Below are 18,225 nucleotides of genomic sequence, written 5' to 3'. Positions count from 1 at the left end.
CGGCGTGGAGGGCAGAGCTGGCAGCGGAAGTGGAGGGGACGCTGGGAGATGAGATCATCTCTGTGCCGCCTCTCCCTGTTGTAGTGAACGGGTCGCGTCGACCTGGGAGCCCGTTTACGCTGCCCCGGTATTCAACCCGGGAATAACTGCTTTATTCCCGGGTTAAATTAGCGGGTCAGACAACCCGGGATTTCAACTATGGCGCTTTCACACCGCACGCCGACCCGTGTCAACCCGGCAATATGCGGGGTCCATACCGGGTTATTTGTGCGATGTGAAAGGGGTATTAGTGCCCTACACAGGGGCTAGGCAGTTTTGTTATTTTATGTTCATGTTGAATGCTGACAGTAAAGCAATACTTCATTTATTTACAAGAAAAGCTGTCTTTGAATCCTGATTAAGCATCTATACACCCCTCTACCGAGCTAATTACCCCATATCCTCACACCACATACTGGCATAATTAGTGATTTTAAAAACAAGGCAGGATTCGTCTGGCATGTCTCACTGACCAGAGCCAGCTTCAAGTCTATAAGCTGTTACATGGAAAATCCTAAAATATTGTAACCATGGGGGTAATTCCAAGTTGATCGCAGCAGGAAATTTTTTAGCAGTTGGGCAAAACCATGGTGGTCATTCCGAGTTGTTCGCTCGTTATTTTTTTTTCGCAACGGAGCGATTAGTCGCTAATGCGCATGCGCAATGTCCACAGTGCGACTGCGCCAAGTAAATTTGCTATGCAGTTAGGTATTTTACTCACAGCATTACGAGGTTTTTTTCTTCGTTCTGGTGATCGTAATGTGATTGACAGGAAGTGGGTGTTTCTGGGCGGAAACTGGCCGTTTTATGGGAGTGTTTGAAAAAATGCTACCGTTTCTGGGAAAAACGCGGGAGTGGCTGGAGAAACGGAGGAGTGTCTGGGCGAACGCTGGGTGTGTTTGTGACGTCAAACCAGGAACGACAAGCACTGAACTGATCGCACTGGAAGAGTAAGTCTCGAGCTACTCAGAAACTGCACAGAGAAGTCTTTTCGCAATATTGCGAATCTTTCGTTCGCAATTTTGATAAGCTAAGATTCACTCCCAGTAGGCGGCGGCTTAGCGTGTGCGGAATGAGGGCCCATGTGCACTGCAGGGGAGGCATATTTAACATGTGCAGAGAGAGTTAGATTTGGGTGTGGTGTGTTTAATCTGCAATCTAATTTGCAGTGTAAAAATAAAGCAGCCAGTATTTACCCTGCACAGAAACAAAATTACCCACCCAAATCTAACTCTCTCTGCACATGTTATATCTGCCCCCCCTGCAGTGCACATGTGTAATGTGTGCGAAAGCGTACCTGGAGTCTCACGTCTGCCTAGTTGCGGCCCGTCCGGTCTTCTAGTTCCTGCTTGTGCGAAGCCTGCTGGAATCTGCGGAGAACACCTGTATAGGACCTGGGCAGAAGGACGGAGATACCCCAGTACAGACAACACCCCCACGTGCACAAAGGATCACTACAGTAGGAGGCGGTCACGAAGATTTATTACAAAAGAAAGCAATCACTGTTGAAGTAACCTGTGCGACTGGTTTGTAAACTTAGAACATTTCAAAAGGCACATCGCAACCTTAACATGAATACTTTTGGTTATACATCAGGGACGTGCAGTCAGGGGAGGCAGTGCCTCCCCTGTCATTAAGGATTAAAATAACACAAAGAAGATACATATGATACATATCAGTCATATGTATCCTCTTTATATTATTCTTATCATTTTAGTCCCGCTGACAGTAGGAACGGGGATAAAGCTGGGGGCGGGGCCAAGCGCTGGGCTGTAAAAGCCCATTTAAAAAAAACAGTGAAAGCGGCACTTCTACAAGTGCCTCGCTGGCAGGGAAAGCACACCCCTGCTAGCGAGGCACATGTGATTGGACAGCGGATCCACTGCTGGATCCGCTGGCCCAATCACCCTCACGCAGCGGCAGGACAAGGAAAGGATTTCCCTCTCTTCATCCCCCTGACAGCATCCGCCAGCCCTCGGTGATCAACAGCTAGAAGCAGGGCCGGTCCAGGCGGGGTTTTTCACAGGAGGACGGTGCGGTGGAAACACTTCACACAGCCGGGTACCGGCCTGCCCGTCACTCCTGATCGTCATCCCACCGGCACCAACACTCTGATCAGTACCCGCAGCGGCCAGCGCAGCACAGAGCCGTCCTCTCTCCACAGGGTCCACGCCATGTCCCGGCGGCTGCTGCTGGCTGTGGATTCCGGAGGATGAAGTTTGGGAGAATTTCTACGGGGAGTAAGTACACAGGGCTCCCAGCGGTGGGTGTGGAACCGCAGGTCACTGACTTATATGTGTGGGAGTCCGCAGTGCCATGTATAGCGGCGGGTGTCAGCGTCACCGCGCAGAGGTCAGGATCAGCAGCTGTATATACTGTATATTAGGTTCAACTACATTGTAAACAAAAAACGTACAGCTCTTATTACTTAGGGATACTATGAGTGAATTGATTATGTCTGTTTGTATGGGATTGTTTCAATCACAATATTCTATTATGATGTTACATCAATTGATATTAAATTAAATAACACACAATTAATTTGACAAGAGCGGGCATTGGCTACAACTTTGACTAACTCCATTGCTGTATCCTCCCACCTCAGTATATTTTTACCAGGTGTGCAGGAGCCTCATACCCCATAGTGTATAATATATGTAACAGTGGAAAGCTGCAACACAAGTACATGTCACCGGTATAGCGACAGCGACTCTATTATAGAAGCAGCTCGTTTCTGTTCAGCACTCTCATCGCCAAAACCGCCGAAGAGGTCCGTGGCCGCGGCACGTCAAAGTCAGCAGCACTTCGGTGTTTATGGCACTATGGGGGCATATAATGTATTTATGGCACTGTTGGGGGCATATAATGTGTTTATGGCACTATAGGGGCATATAGTGTATCTGGCACTATACTGCCCTTATACACTATAAGGGCATTACATGTATCTGATACTATGCAGGGGCATTACGTGTAACTGGCACTATACTGGAGGAATCACGTGTAACTGGCACTATACTGGAGGAATCACGTGTAACTGGCACTATACTGGAGGCATTACGTGTAACCTGCACTATACTAGAAGCATAACGTGTAACTGGCAATATACTTGGAGCATTACGTTTAACTGGCACTATACCGGAGGCATCACGTGTAACTGTCACTATACTGGAGGCATCACGTGTAACTGCCACTATACTGGGGCATTATGTGTAACTACCACTGTTCTGGAGGCATTACGTGTAACTGCCACTATACTGGAGGCATTACATGTAACTGGCACTATACTGGAGGCATTACGTGTAACTGGCACTATACTGGAGGCATCACGTGTAACTGCCACTATACTGGAGGCATTACGTGTATCTGGCACTATACTGGAGGCATCATGTGTATCTGCCACTATACTGGAGGCATTATGTATAACTAGCACTATACTGGAGGCATCACGTGTAACTGCCACTATACTGGGGCATTACGTATAACTGCCACTATTCTGGAGGCATTACGTGTAACTGCCACTATACTGGAGGCATTACGTGTATCTGGCACTATATTGGAGGCATCATGTGTAACTGACACTATTCTGGAGGCATTACGTGTAACTGCCACTATACTGGGGCATTACATGTAACTGGCACTATACTGTGGGTATTAAGTGTAAGGAGCACTACTATGGGCAATATGTGTAAGACTGCCAATTGCTTATGTAGGGGTGGTGATAATACGGTATATATATTTAAAATTTGATAACAATATATAATTGCGAGACTAGTCCCACTTTCCTAGGAGTATATGTGCGCCTTCATTGCGCACATTGGGGGGAGAGTGGGTGCTTCAAAACATCTTGCTCAGAGTGCCAGTAGTTTTGTACCCAGCCCTGGCTGCTGTCTGGGTACTTTGGGACCTGTCATGTAATCACAGTATATACACAATTGCTGCAGTACCAGCCCACCCCCCATGTATCTAATGTATCTGCTTTTCCTAAAAAGTGAGCTGAGGTTTGTGTTCGTGTGCGACTGGGGATGTACTTGAGAAGCCAGTGCCTCCCCAGCCATTGATGTCACCGCACATCACTGTTATACATCAACGCTGAAACAGGTATTTAGAGAAAATAAAACTACTTCAGGAACCTTTAAGCAGTATATCAATAGGCCACTAGTCGGCGTTATGGGCTCAAACAAAAGGGGCCCCTGGCCCTACACATAACCCAAAGAAGTTCCAGTGTGAGTCCACGCAGTATAGTCACGGCAGGGTATCTCTGTGTCCCTGCTGGAGTAGGGCAAACAGGGAAAAGTACAGACTGCCCGGGTTTGGAGTCTATGGTGACTCAAAGCAGTGTCTCTGTCAGGGAATCCGGTGGTGGTTTAATTATTAGAGGAGCATACAAGGGGACATGGGCTGGAGGTGCAACCGTATGCGTAGTGCTGGGGTTCATGGCACTGTGGTGCAGTTCTTAAGGGGTCTTGGGTACTCTAGGGGGGCACACTAGTGGAGGTGCAAGTACCTGTTCATCATGGGTGCTCCCTTCTGACTGATCTTCTGCCAAAGGTCGGGCTCTCCAGCATCACCCTTAGCCTTGTCCTCTCTGGCCCGCAGCAGCTCCCTGTGTCTGGCCTCTTCCGCGGCAGTGTGGGACCTGGTGGCCGGGGTAATGTGACCTGGGCGGCCAGCCGCAGCGCGTCTCCCTTTCGCCCGCGGCCGGCGTGACGTCACCCCTCCGGCGGCTGGCGGCAGCGCACGCGCTGGTTTCTCCGGCTCCCGCCCGCTGTTCTCTCCTTTCTGCTGCGGCGGTCAGCGGCGCTGGGCTCTGTCCCTCCTCGCGGCTTCCTCCGGTCTTCTCCTCACTCCCCTTTAGGCGCCAACTCCTCCTCCTCCTCTCCCGCTCTCTCGGCAGCCAATCCCCTTATTTCTGATTAGGAGGCACTGGGTCCTAGTGCCCTCCAGTTGGTCCTCCTGTCAGACACGGTTGCCTAGCAACCAGCCGACCAGCCACATTAACCCCTGCAGTCCCTGGTGGGTTAAGGCATTCAGCAGTGGCTGGGGCGGATATTGGGCATCACACATGGTTTTGCCCAACTGCTAAAAAATTTCCTGCTGCGATCAACTTGGAATTACCCCCCATGTACGATCAGTCTACTGCTGTCGCTGTTCCGATTCATTATTGCATTATTGCTTGAAGAATGTTTCCTAATGAACATGGGGCCTGATTCAGACCTGATCGCATCAGCAATTTTGTTAGCTAATGGGCAAAACCATGTGCAGTGCAGGGGGGGGCAGATATAACATGTGCAGAGAGAGTTAGATTTGGGTGCAGTGTGTTCAAGCTGAAATCTACATTGCAGTGTAAAAGTAAAGCAGCCAGTATTTACCCTGCACAGAAACAAAATCACCCACCAAAATCTAACTCTCTCTGCACGTTATATCTGCCCCCCCTGCAGTGCACATGGTTTTGCCCATTAGCTAACAAATTTGCTGCTGCAATCAGGTCTGAATTAGGCCCATGTATAGGAATAATGCATGTGGAGAGTGTGGCAGATGTCAGTTCAGTGACCATCCTAAACCCATTTTTACACTAAGGCTGTTCATCTGCAGCAGGATGTTACCTAGGTTTCAGATTGGAAAGGGTTTATCCACCTTACAGCTGACATTAAGCATGTGTTTCATGCAACTTTTACTATATGCATTGTTTTAGCTTTGTAAACTTTTGAGCCAGGTCTTTATATCATCAGGCAGAGATGTTTTTATTAGCTTCTCAGGAATACTCCCGAGCTTTGATATCATATCAGCCCATATTTGACACAGCTTTTTTTTTTTTTTACTTGAAGCCCGGGGTACGGTGCTTCATCACCCAGTGTCTGTGACCAAACGTGCTGGGGGCGTAGGTTCTTGGACCCTCTCCGAAAGGAGAAGGGCCCCGTTACTCCCCTACCCCTCAGAACCAAAAGGCCTACTGCCGAAGCTCAGAGAGACCCTCGTGTATCCCCAAGGTTGGCCGAAGCTTCCCCCTGGGGATCGAATACAGCCTCTGGTCCTCCCCAAAAGGAGAGGGCCTCAGCAACTAGGGGAGAGGGTGGCCCATAAGGGTCTCACCTAAACCCCGAACAAAAAACCGTGACGTGACACACTACAAAACATAAGTAAGTGCTGGTGTCATAAGTGCAAAACACGTGCGTGTATAAATAAATAAGCCCCAGCCAGAAGGCCGGGGGGGGGGGGGGGGGGGGGTGTTATAAAAAATTACCCTTGCCCTAGCCAAAAGGCCAGGGCAAAGGAAAATGGGTGCAGACAGGAAGGGTTGAAGTGTTAAGTGCTAAAGTGCCTTCGAACATTGGTGGTCCGAATCCCCAGTGCATTTCCGGCACCCCTGTCCCTTCCAGTTCCAGGGGCACAAATCACCTCAAGCTTCTAGCTGCTCCCAACCTCTCAGCCAGACCAAGCTTCATACCCACTCTGTGCCAGGGTCAACCCCCAGTACGAGAATAGATACTAGACCGGGCCGTTCCCGCTCCACGTAGGGGGTCCTATTTCAACCCCCAAGAAGGTAGCGGATACTAAGCCCAGTTTTTCTCCACTCTCGACCAGAGGCATTGCCACGCCCCGGCATGGTACTCCACAAGGTGTTTCTCCATTCCTCATCTAGGAACCTCTCACGCTCCTAGTGTAAGAACAGGTACTCCACCAAGTGTTTCCCTCGAGCAGGTACTACACTTGAAAAGGCCGAGAAGCGATACCTGATACTATTAAGACATGTCTGAAAAGCACAGAAAAACTGTGTAAAAAAAGTTGTAGGAGGTTATATACAAGTCATCAGATGGAGGGAGACTAAACATGTCTGACCGAAATGAGATGCCTTGTGTACTAGTGAAGCCCACCCACGCTTGAGGCACTTCTTTGATGACCTCCACCATTTATTGTGTTTCAGAAAATCCATCCCCCATATTCGAGCTGATAAAGTACTAATCGATTATTCATGTCTGTTGAAAGCACACCTATTGATTATCCATGCCTGATAATCTTACAGAGTGGCTAAACCTGCAGCATTCGTTACTCACCGTCTGATAAGGCAAAGACGATAAACAAACACACAATGTATTGTCGCCTCCTTACACATCATATTATACAAAACAATTATTTTATTGCAGTGTAATTTTATTTCATGGTATCCCCTCCCAGAGTGTTTCAGTGAAATGCAAATTTCAAACTGTGCAGAATAATGAGCCCACAGTGGGGAATTTAAATAAATTAGTCCTATTATATTACACACATTAGCATATTACAGGGGTATCTATGTATAGTTACTATCACTAATTCATGGCTTCTTGGGTTGTGTTTGTAGAAAAAAAATATATGTATATGTTATACACTGTAGGTGACGTTTTGCATATAGGGGGTCATTCTGACCCGTCCGCTCGCTGCTTTTTGTCGCAGCCAAGCGAACGGGTCCCTACAGCGCATGCGCGCGCATTCCAGACGGACGAAGGCCGTAGCAGGGATGCTAGCAGCCTCTGCCTGATTGACAGGCAGAGGCGGTCACTGGCCTGGGAGGGGGCGGAACGGCGTTTCGTGGGTTTGGTCCGGCCAGCACAGGCATGGCCGGACCGAACGGGGGTTGGGTCGCAGCAGCTCCGTGACATCACACGCAGCCGCTGCGGGGCGGGGTGCAATGAGTAGCTCCCGGCCAGCACGCGAAAGCTGCGCTGGTCGGGAGCTACTCTTGTTCAAAGGCATCGCTGCTGTGTGATGCCTTTGCGCTTCTGCAGGGGGGGGGGGGGTGGCACTGGCATGTGGGGCGGACTATCCCTGTGCTGGGCGTCCCCCCGCATGTCAGTGTGAATGATCGTAGCTGTGCTAAATTTAGCACAGCTACGATCGACTCGGAATGACCCCCATAGTGTGTTGCACTGTGTATAACTTGCATAACGCAGTAAATAGTCCCATATCCGAGAGATGATTGTTGCAGATGTGATTTCTTGTTGTTCCATACCCGGTGTTTCCATGTATATGTGGAATGTTGAATATTGGGGTCAGTGTTCCATTATTCTACTGAAGATAAAATACTCAAAAACAATATCTTGTTCTTGTACATCTCATTATTACAGACCAGGCTAATACCAATCCCTTTAAAAGGCAAGAGGCTATACAAGTAAAAAATAAAAAATCAGTTTAGCTGAATACTTGTGTACCCCACTGCAGTCGGAATGGTAAGCCTCATTGCTGTTGGAGAACTACAAGTTTAACATTTGTGTTTACTTCTTTCTAATTTGCACTTTATCACATAGAAAAGCTTGGACGGCATTGATTTACTAACAGCAGTACCCAGCCAGTGGCTGCTGTAGAACTACAAGTCTCTGCATGCCCCAGAGAGCCTCTGTCATGGCATGTGACACCTGGTTCATCTCTCACCTCTTAGTGGGGTATGGGCCCTCATTCCGAGTTGATCGCTAGCTGCCGTTGTTCGCTGCACAGCGATCATTTAAAACAAACAGCAAAACTGCGCATAAGTTGGCACCGCAATGCGCACGCGCGGCGTACGGGTACAAAGAGCATCGTTGCTGGCAATTGTTCTAGCGAAGAATCCATTCGCACAGCCGATCGCAAGGAGATTGACAGGAAGAGGGCGTTTATGGGTGTCAACTGACTGTTTTCTGGGAGTGTTTGATAAAACGCAGGCGTGTCCAGGCGTTTGCAGGGCGGTTGTCTGACGTCAATTCCGGGACCTTCGCCGCTGGATTCATCGCACAGGATAAGTAGCTGCAGGGCTGGTCTTGTTTTGCACAAAATGTTTTTGTACCGCTCGGCTGCACAGGCGTTCGCACACTTGCAAAGCGAAAATACACTCCCCCGTGGGCGGCGACTATGCGTTTGCACGGCCGCTAAAAGTAGCTAAGGAGCGATCAACTCGGAATGAGGGCCATGGTCCGATACAGACAGCCATAGTTTCCATTTTCAGATTTGCTGCAGAACTATTTGTTTATTGCCTCCTGTGTGGCACCCTGGGTTCTCCTCCATGCTGAGAAGGAGCCTATACGTTACTGGTCGGTCTGTATAATTGTCTGGGTGTTTTTTTACTCCCCCCTCATTTTACCCATGCATCTCTCTCTTCTTTCCTGGACAGGACGTCACACTCCAGGGCTAAAGCAGACGCGGCTGCCACAGCGGCTATTAAGGCGCAAGATGAAGCTCAGATCGCCAGGATCGCTGCCAAAGAGTTTTCCCCATCCTTCCAGCATCGAGAAAATGGTCAGTACCCATATATCCATTTTATATACACCCAGCCACAGCTGGATCTATTCTCAAGCCTCTAGGACACTGCTCTATGGGAGGTGCACCGTCATTGTAGAACAACCCATCTTTTAAAGCGCTGCAATCATTGTGTGCATCTTCTGACTTTTATATCTGTCCTGAACTTTACAAAGTCTAACATCAATATTATAAAAGATTAATTGGAATTTCATGATATTAACACAACCGATGGTCGCGATGGTGATCCGGTGCTGCGTCTTCGGATTGCAGAGGCTGGCAGGAGGATGTCTTTTTCCTTCCTATCATACCAGTTGTACTGTACTGCTACCCTGCGACTGTGCAATACCGTACATATCGGAATCAAGCCCAGTATCCGTTATTTACACATGACTTCACATTACGCAGATATCTGACTGTACATCACAACTACAAATATATGCTCTATCTTCCAGCAGTTTCTTTTACCCTACCCCTAACCCACCCCTCCCATAGCTTAACCGCAACCTCCCCCTCCTGCAACCTAACCCTAAACCCTGGAGCCCCCCATGGACTGCCCCCCCCCCCCCTTCCCCCGTGATTAGGGCTGCTGCAAGTGTGCTCTAATAATGGTGGCATATATCGAAGCAAAGATAGGGGCTAATATTTGCATTGTGGTGCATGTACGCTATGCGGGTGTAATTATGGACAATTTGCGTTCAACTGTGCATCTGCCCCATTAAGACCAGTGGGAACAGTGAATTGATGCGCATAAAAGTCAACTTTTTTGAAATAATTAGGAGTTCTTAGGTTACCCCCCCCCAATATGCATTGCATGGATATTGATAGTGGTCACTGAAATATTGCTGCTCCAGCACCCCCAGAGCAAGCTCCTGTGCACAATATGATGATTATTCAGTAGAAATTTAAGTTGCACCCGTTGACGTATCGGGTAACCCCATTCCCTGTTTACGGAGTGACCAGCGATTTTTCTGTCAGTGGGATATCAGTGCTCTAACGTTATGTCCCATAGGGCTGATGTAACAGGACCAGCCTCCTCCCTGCCCCAGTAGACCTTCGTGTCAGCCCTGGCTTTATAGGACTGGCACTCTTTTATGTGAAGTAAATAAATTGAGACCGGGATCTCCTGACCAGCCCCCCCGGTGCTAGACAGTTTGGACTGGTTTCCGCTATGACATGAGTGTGAGGTCCTGCCATAGGGGAAATCAGCTTGGGGCTGGTCCCACCATGTTTTTGATGTTGAAACTGAATGTAAGCAAAATGATTTACAATAAACCCTGACAAAGCTACATGCCACATGGGCTACCCCTTTTTTTCATGCTCCAGAAATGTGGCCACCTAATTCCACACGCCATTGCTTTTGTGTGAGGGAAATGATGCTGAAATGATTTGAGGTTTTCTGAATGACCTCCCTGCATCATACCAGCTCCGTGTCTGCGTAAGGCTGAAGTAATCCTGATACTAGGGGGAAGGGGCAGACTGGGAAGCAATTAGATGGAGGGTCCCTAGAGCCAAGTTCTCACCACATTACCAGGTCCTCACCTCTGGCTGCCGAGATCATGTGATCAGCGCAGACGCTCTCTGTGCTTGCTCCTGTTACATTTTTTACCTCAGCAAAGCACCACAACATTACTACATAATAGACATATGTCAGGAAATATACACTTATTAATAGTAATACTCAGTGCCGGCCCTAACCAATATGATGCCCTAGGCAAAATTTTGTCTGGTGCCCCCTAGCACCACCGCTGGTTCTGTCTCTGACCTTGCACCTCTTTCCCAGCACCATCACCCCTCACCCATAGCAGTCCTTGTACCCCCTATATTTTAAATAGGAACAGTTCGCACATTTGACGCACAGACCAAAAAGGGGCATCTACTTGCTGGGAAGGGACATGGCCACACAATAGTAACCCCAATTCCAATTACGCCACACAGTACTGCAACTTTATTCACATTTTATCTTGCGATAGTGTCCATAATTCATATTACATCCCACAGTAGTATAACTTTACCTTATAAACATTACTCCTCACAGTAGAGCCCCTTATTCACATTACATCACACTGAATTGCTCCTTATTCACATTACACCACACCTTATTGCTCTTTATTCACATTAGACGACACAGTAGTGCCCTTTCTATATGCAATGCCACATAGTAGAGCACCTTATACACATAATGCCACACATTAGTAATGCATTTATACACAATTCCACACAGTAATGCCCCTTACACATATGAGACACACTAATGTCCTTATAAACATAATGCACCTTACACATTATGACAACCTTTATTAATGCCCTTTTACACATAATGTCCCTTACACATATGCCGCACATTATTAATGCCCTTAAACACATAATGACACACATAGTGCCCCCTACACATTTGCTGCACATTATTAGTGCCCCTATACACATAATGACACACATACAGTAGTACCCTGTTACACATATGCCGCACATTATTAATGCCCTTATACACATAATGACACACATAGTGGCCCTTTACACATATGTTGCACATTATTAATGCATTTTATCATGACACACATAATGCTCCTTACACATATTCCGAACACTACTGCGCAACCAACCCACTCACATGCACACAGCACTCACACTGCCACTAACACTGTGACCTCTGCCTCTGCTTGGATACAGATGTGTCCTCACAAATCTTGCATCAATGCTAACGTCGGGCACCTTTTTTTTTAATGAAAATGCATCTTATTTGCATTGCTATGTGGCTAGGATGCACAAGCAGCTTCTGCTGATTAAAATGATATGCAGCATGCCTATATTCTGTGTGCGACTGTGGCTGTATCTACATATGAAATGCTACACACAGAATATAGGCATGCCGCATATCATTTTAATCAGCAGAAGCTGCTGATGCCCCTAGGCATATCAAATGCCCTAGGCAATTGCCTAGTTTGCCTATGCCTATGGCCGGCTCTGGTAATACTGAATTGGAATGTCTAGCGTCTAAACTTGGAATACACGTGTGACGGTTACACTTTCCTTCAGCTTATATTTGTAAACGCTGCTTTACTGTGGCAGGATTTGTTTCACTTATGGGCCTGGTTCCGATGTGTTTTTCTACTGTGCACGCATCCTGTTTGCGCACAGAGGTGCAGTACAGATTCGGATGCAGGGAATTGTAGTGGCCGTTCCTGGGAAGTAATAGGGGGTTGGCAAAAGCGTCTCACGCTAATGTTGTGTGTCACGGGAGTGTCGCTGAAAGCGGCTGCGTGCAGAGACCCACACCCGGTCACACAGGAGGCCATAGGGCTGTGGGAAGTTTCAGTGATGTGACTGATGCTGTACCGCAGGTGTCTAAAGCAGGGACCTGCAGGCAGGGGAGGCAGTGCCTCCCCTGTCATTAATGATTAAAATAATACAAAGAAGATACTCATATTCTGTGTCATAAGTATCTGCCTTACCCTTTATATTGTTTTAATCATTTCTACCCCGTAAAAAACAGTTTTAAAAGTGTTTCGGAGGCCTCCCGCTGTCAGTGTGAAAGGGCCGGAAGAGGGGGGCGGGGCCAAGCATTGGGCAGTAAAAGGCCATTAAAAAAAGTCCTGTAAGCGGCACTGGTATAAGTGCCTCTTTGACAGGGGCATGCTTTCGGCCCATATGAAAGCATGCCCCTGTCACTGTTATTGGGCAGTAGCAGATTGGGGGAGGGGGGGGGGGGGCACCAGGGATGTGAAACCCTGTCATTTAAGATATTTTTAATTATAATTATTTACACTGTATGCGGCCATCCCTGCCCGCCCATCCTCCAGCCCATCTAGCAGCCCATCCAGCAGCCCGTCCCCCAGCCCATCCAGCAGCCCATCGCCCAGCCCATCCTCCAGCCCATACAGCAGCCCTTCCCCTAGCCCATCCAGCAGCCCGTCCCCCAGCCCGTCCTTCAGCCCATCCTCCAGCCCATCCAGCAGCCTGTCCCCCAGCCTATCCAGCAGCCGGTCCCCCAGCCCATCACCCAGCCAGTCCTTCAGCACATCCAGCAGCCTGTACCCCAGCCCATCCAGCAGCCCGTCCCCCAGCCCGTCCCCCAGCCCGTCCTCCAGCCCATCCAGCAGCCCGTCCTCCAGCCCGTCCTTCAGCCCATCCTCCAGCCCATCCAGCAGCCTGTCCCCCTGCCCATCCAGCAGCTGGTCCCCCAACCCATCCCCCAGCCAGTCCTTCAGCCCATCCAGCAGCCTGTCCCCCAGCCCATGCAGCAGCCGGTCCCCCAGCCAGTCCTTCAGCCCATCCGGCAGCCCCTTCCTCCAGCCCATCCGGCAGCCCCTTCCTCCAGCCCATCCAGCAACCCCTTCCTCCAGCACATCCAGCAGTCCATCCCACAGCACATTCAGCAGCCCGTCCCCCCAGCAACCTCTCCCAGCAGCCCATCCCCCAGCCAGTCCTCTAGCTCATCTAGCAGCCCGTCCCCCTGCACCATCAGGTAGAAGGGGGTCCCGCTGGCCAGGGAACTGTGTGCTGAAAAAGTTCCCTGTGCGCGGCGCTGCCACAGATCCCCCAGTCCCACTTCCACCTTGTGACACCGCCGCCACTGCCTGTCTCTGGCTCACTATGGTCACTCTGAGTGCAGTCCGTGCAGAGGAGCCGCGCTGCAGTTCTAGGCCCAGGACCAGGTAAGTAAAAGCAATATCATTGTCTGCCTGTTCCCATCACCCTTTCCTTCTCTCTATCACCCTCTCACCCTCTGCTACTGCTGTTACCCTCTCCCTGGCATCATCCTCTCCCTGTCACCCACTGCTGTCACCCTCTCCCTGGCATCATCCTCTCCCTGTCACCCTATCCCTGGCGTCACGTTCTTCCTGTCACCCTCTCCCTTGTGTCACTCTCTCCCTGGCATCACCCTCTCCCTGTTACCCTCTCTGACGTCACCCTCTCCCTGGCATCACCCTCTTCCTGTCACCCACTACTGTTACCCTCTCCCTGGCATCACGTTCTTCCTGTCACCCACTGTTGGCTATTTTGTTGTCCAGGACTTTCATTAACTTAATAGCACCGCACAAGTGGCACTATTAAGTTAATGGAAGCCCTGGACAACAAAATTGCATTCATGTCCACCTCCCACTCCCTTCCCAGTCCCAAACACTAATATTTTTCTTTTATTTGATAGAAATTGACAATATATTAGTCACCTGCTCATCACAAGTTTGATGAGCAGGCAGGCTGCGGGCATTGGCGATAGTGGACTGAGATGCAAATTAGTGGTGGTGGTGGTGGTGGTGGGGGGGGGGGGCGGAGTAGTTGATGGTGATTTTGTAAGCCATTGGCGGAGGCGTGGCCATTAGTGGCAGAAGTAGCGGGCATCAGGGGTGGCGGCGTCAGCTGGCATCGGCGCAGGTGCGGTAGGGGTCATCGGCGGGACTCGGCGGACATTATCGCTGCAGTGCCTTACCAGCCCCTGACCTCACCACACACCACTGGTTTAAAGACGTACTGGGCAGGGACTGCGATACAAATGTGCCCACATATGAGTCTGTGTCTAAAGCAGCCCCTCTATGTCAAAGGCCAGTGAGACGAATTCATATAATTGTTACACCTGCAACACAATGAACACAGAAATGAACAAAACGCCATCACCGCAGGTGACTCTCCTTATCTCACATATCATCAGCTCTGACATGTTCCTGATTCATCTGGGAATGTAGCCAGCAAGCCATTTATTTCCTGTCATTTGCATACAACAAGCACTGGCCCTTTAAGAGGCCACCTGTATTGTCCCCAGTTTGTTCAGCATAAATGAGGTATCTGAACTGGGGAGAGTGTCAGGGCACACGTTATATCTGTCTCTGCATTGCTCCCATCATTCCTCTCCAAGCAGGCAGCTGGTATTCGCTGCTGCGGCTGCTGCTGCACAACATGTCCTGGCACGCTGGTATGATGCCTTAGAGTCTGCACTTACAATGTCCAATGCCAGGCCCCCCGCTCGCTGTCCCTGTTATCCCAGGGGGGGGGTTATCGGAGCATTCTCTAAAAGCAGCCCTGACCCTTCTCCCTTGTAGTGAAGTAGCGTTGTTGATAGCAGGACACGAGGGAACAGGCCATATGGAAGCTAAATAGGTTTTTGCAGCAGAATAATGAGATGTGCGCGTTCTGCATACTCCTGTCTCGTTCACCTATTTAAAGAGCACTCGTCGCATATCCACGGTGGGGAGAACCATTGCAGACTAATCCAAAATTCATGAGAATGCAGCCTACGAATTCATCGGGGACCAGTGATAAGACCGAGGCACAAATGGCTTCAGTAAAGTCACTGGTTTATAGGGAATGAACAGTCTGCATCCTCCTGAATCTCAGTTCAGCACACTATGGCTTCTTCCACTCTGGAATTGAATGGTATTTTGTGCGGATGCTTTTGTTAAACCGTACAACTATTTATATTATCACTAACTGGCTACAGTATGATTGGAAACATGGTTCTAACACCTTAGAATACTGCAGATGATACATTCTAGTTATATTTTCAATGGCATCCTTTCTTTCTATACAAAACTAGCTGAATACCCGTGCTTCGCTACGGGATGAGGATGGTAAATTAGAATTATAGTTGTTCGTTAATTTACGTTGGTTGGAGATCTAGTATATAGGAATATCTTGCTTCCCTGACCCACTTTGTGTAGTGGCCGGACCCCTTTTTGGTCCCCCAAGGGACCCTGCTCTTCCCACTATACAACTCTCAGTCTGTGGCTTCTTACTGCCTCCATTCTCCTCCTCACATCATGTCAGTGCCCCTGTGAAATGATCTAATTATTTACAGTTTCTTATATAGCGCAGCACATTTTGCATCTCCTGATATACTCTGTGCTGCTGGGGGACCCTGCTACTTCCACTATATAAAACTCAGTGTGTGGGTATGTGCTACCTCCATTCCGCTCCTCACATCATGTCACTGCCCCTGGCACACGCAGCCCTGTCCTGCCTGACATATCATGCATCTCCTAATACCCTCTGCCCCTGTCACATGCAGCCCTGTCGTCACTGACATATCATGCATGTCCTGATATAGTCTGTGCTGCTGGCCCACCCCTAGGGGTGTGTTACCCCCAGAGTGATTGTTCCCAGATTGTAAATCACATGTGTACCAAGTTTGGTGTAAATTGCTGTAGGCATTCCCGAGTTATGCTGTCTGCTGAAATACTTTGCGCTGCTGCCTCACCCCTAGGGGTGCTAGGGGGTGTTTTAACTGCACAGTGTTTGATCCCAGATTGTAAGTCATATGTGTAGCAAGTTTGGTGTAAATTGGTCCAGGCATTCCAGAGTTATGCTGTCTCCTGATATACTCTGTGCTGCTGCTGCCCCCCCCCCCCCACACACACACACACACATTCCTAGGGGTGCTAGGGGTGTGTTACCCCCACAGTGTTTGTTCCCAGATTGTAAGGCATATGTGTACCAAGTTTGGTGTAAATTGCTGCAGGCATTTCCAGAGTTATGCTGGAGCATACATACACACATACTGTACATACATATTTTGTGATTTCCGTGGATGGACAGTGGGGGTAATTCAAAGTTGATCGCAGCAGCAAATTTGTTAGCAGTTGGGCAAAACCATGTGCACTGCAGGTGTGGCAGATATAACATTTGCAGAGAGAGTTAGATTTGGGTGGGTTATTTTGTTTCTGTGCAGGGTAAATGCTGGCTGCATTATTTTTACACTGCAAATTAGATTTCAGTTTGAACACACCCCACCCAAATCTAACTCTCTCTGCGCATGTTATATCTGCCCCCTCTGCAGTGCACATAGGGGGTCATTCCGAGTTGATCACTCGCTAGTTGTTTTTAGCAGCCGTGCGAATGCATAGTCACCGCCCACAGGGGAGTGTATTTTAGCTGTGCAAGTGTGCGAACGCTTGTGCAGCCGAGCAGTACAAAAACAGTTTGTGCAGTTTCTGAGTAGGTCTGAACTTACTCAGCCGCTGCGATCACTTCAGCCTGTCCGGTCCCGGAATTGACGTCAGACACCCGCCCTGCAAACGCTTGGACACGCCTGCATTTTTCCAAACAGTCCCAGAAAACGGTCAGTTAACACCCATAAACGCCTTCTTCCTGTCAATCTCCTTGCCATCGGCTGTGCGAATGGATTCTTCGTAAAATCCATTGCCCAGCAACGATCCACTTTGTACCCGTGCAACGCGCCTGCGCATTGCGGTGCATGCGCAATAGTGACCTGATCTCTGCGCTGCGAAAAACGGCAGCGTGCGATCAGGTCGGAATGACCCCCATGGTTTTGCCCAACTGCTAACAAATTTGCTGCTGCGATCAACTCTTAATTAGGCCCCGTGACATTTGTAAAACCGGTTCTTAGCAAGCACCTGGGACCTAAGGAGAAGCTACCTGCCAAGTTTCAAGATTGTAGACCTTGTGGTTTAAGAAATTAAAAAAGCAAATTTCAAACCAGCGCTCCAATTCAATGATGCTGCAACACCCACTGAAGGGGTCACCCCCACTTCCAAAAGTCTACAGTCTCGGTTCACAATTTTGCAGATGCGCACACCCTCTGGAATAAATCGGGATAAAATTTCAAAACAGTTCCTCGGTACTAAATTATGAAGAATCAGTCTCTCCAGGGCAAGTTATAGCGATCTTCTCTTCACTCAGTTATCTTTTCCCCATATCAATGTTCCTCAAATAAAACAGAAGTAATGGGGTATATAGTGAAGTACAGTTTATTACAAAGTGCGTGCAAACACCTAGTAACTGGTGGATTTGAATTTTATTGAAGCTGATGTTTTCACGCACTTTGTAATAAACTGTACTTTTGTCCCGATTTATTCCAGAGGGTGCGCGCATCTGCAAAATTGTGAACTGAGCTTGTGGTTTAAGAAATTTCGTGATGAGTCTCCTTGTTCTCATTTGCATGCAGTGCCACTGACACTAGTTAGATTCTGTGACGACACCACCGTCCTTTTG

The 18,225-nt window shown here is 48.8% G+C and overlaps 1 protein-coding gene across 3 annotated transcripts in view; it reads left to right on the top strand.

Annotated features, from left to right (window-relative positions):
- Window positions 1-18,225, top strand: part of JPH3 (junctophilin 3) — a 181,998-nt gene that overhangs the window by 133,209 nt on the left and 30,564 nt on the right. For all 3 annotated transcript variants that reach the window (XM_063945666.1, XM_063945665.1, XM_063945667.1), the window contains one exon: window positions 9,155-9,279. In XM_063945666.1, coding sequence (XP_063801736.1) covers window positions 9,155-9,279 — 125 coding nt within the window. The remainder of the gene's footprint in view (window positions 1-9,154; window positions 9,280-18,225) is intronic.

The sequence above is a fragment of the Pseudophryne corroboree genome, chromosome 11 (assembly GCF_028390025.1).
Source record: "Pseudophryne corroboree isolate aPseCor3 chromosome 11, aPseCor3.hap2, whole genome shotgun sequence".
Taxonomy (NCBI): domain Eukaryota; kingdom Metazoa; phylum Chordata; class Amphibia; order Anura; family Myobatrachidae; genus Pseudophryne; species Pseudophryne corroboree.
This window is presented reverse-complemented; position numbering and strand designations above follow the sequence as displayed.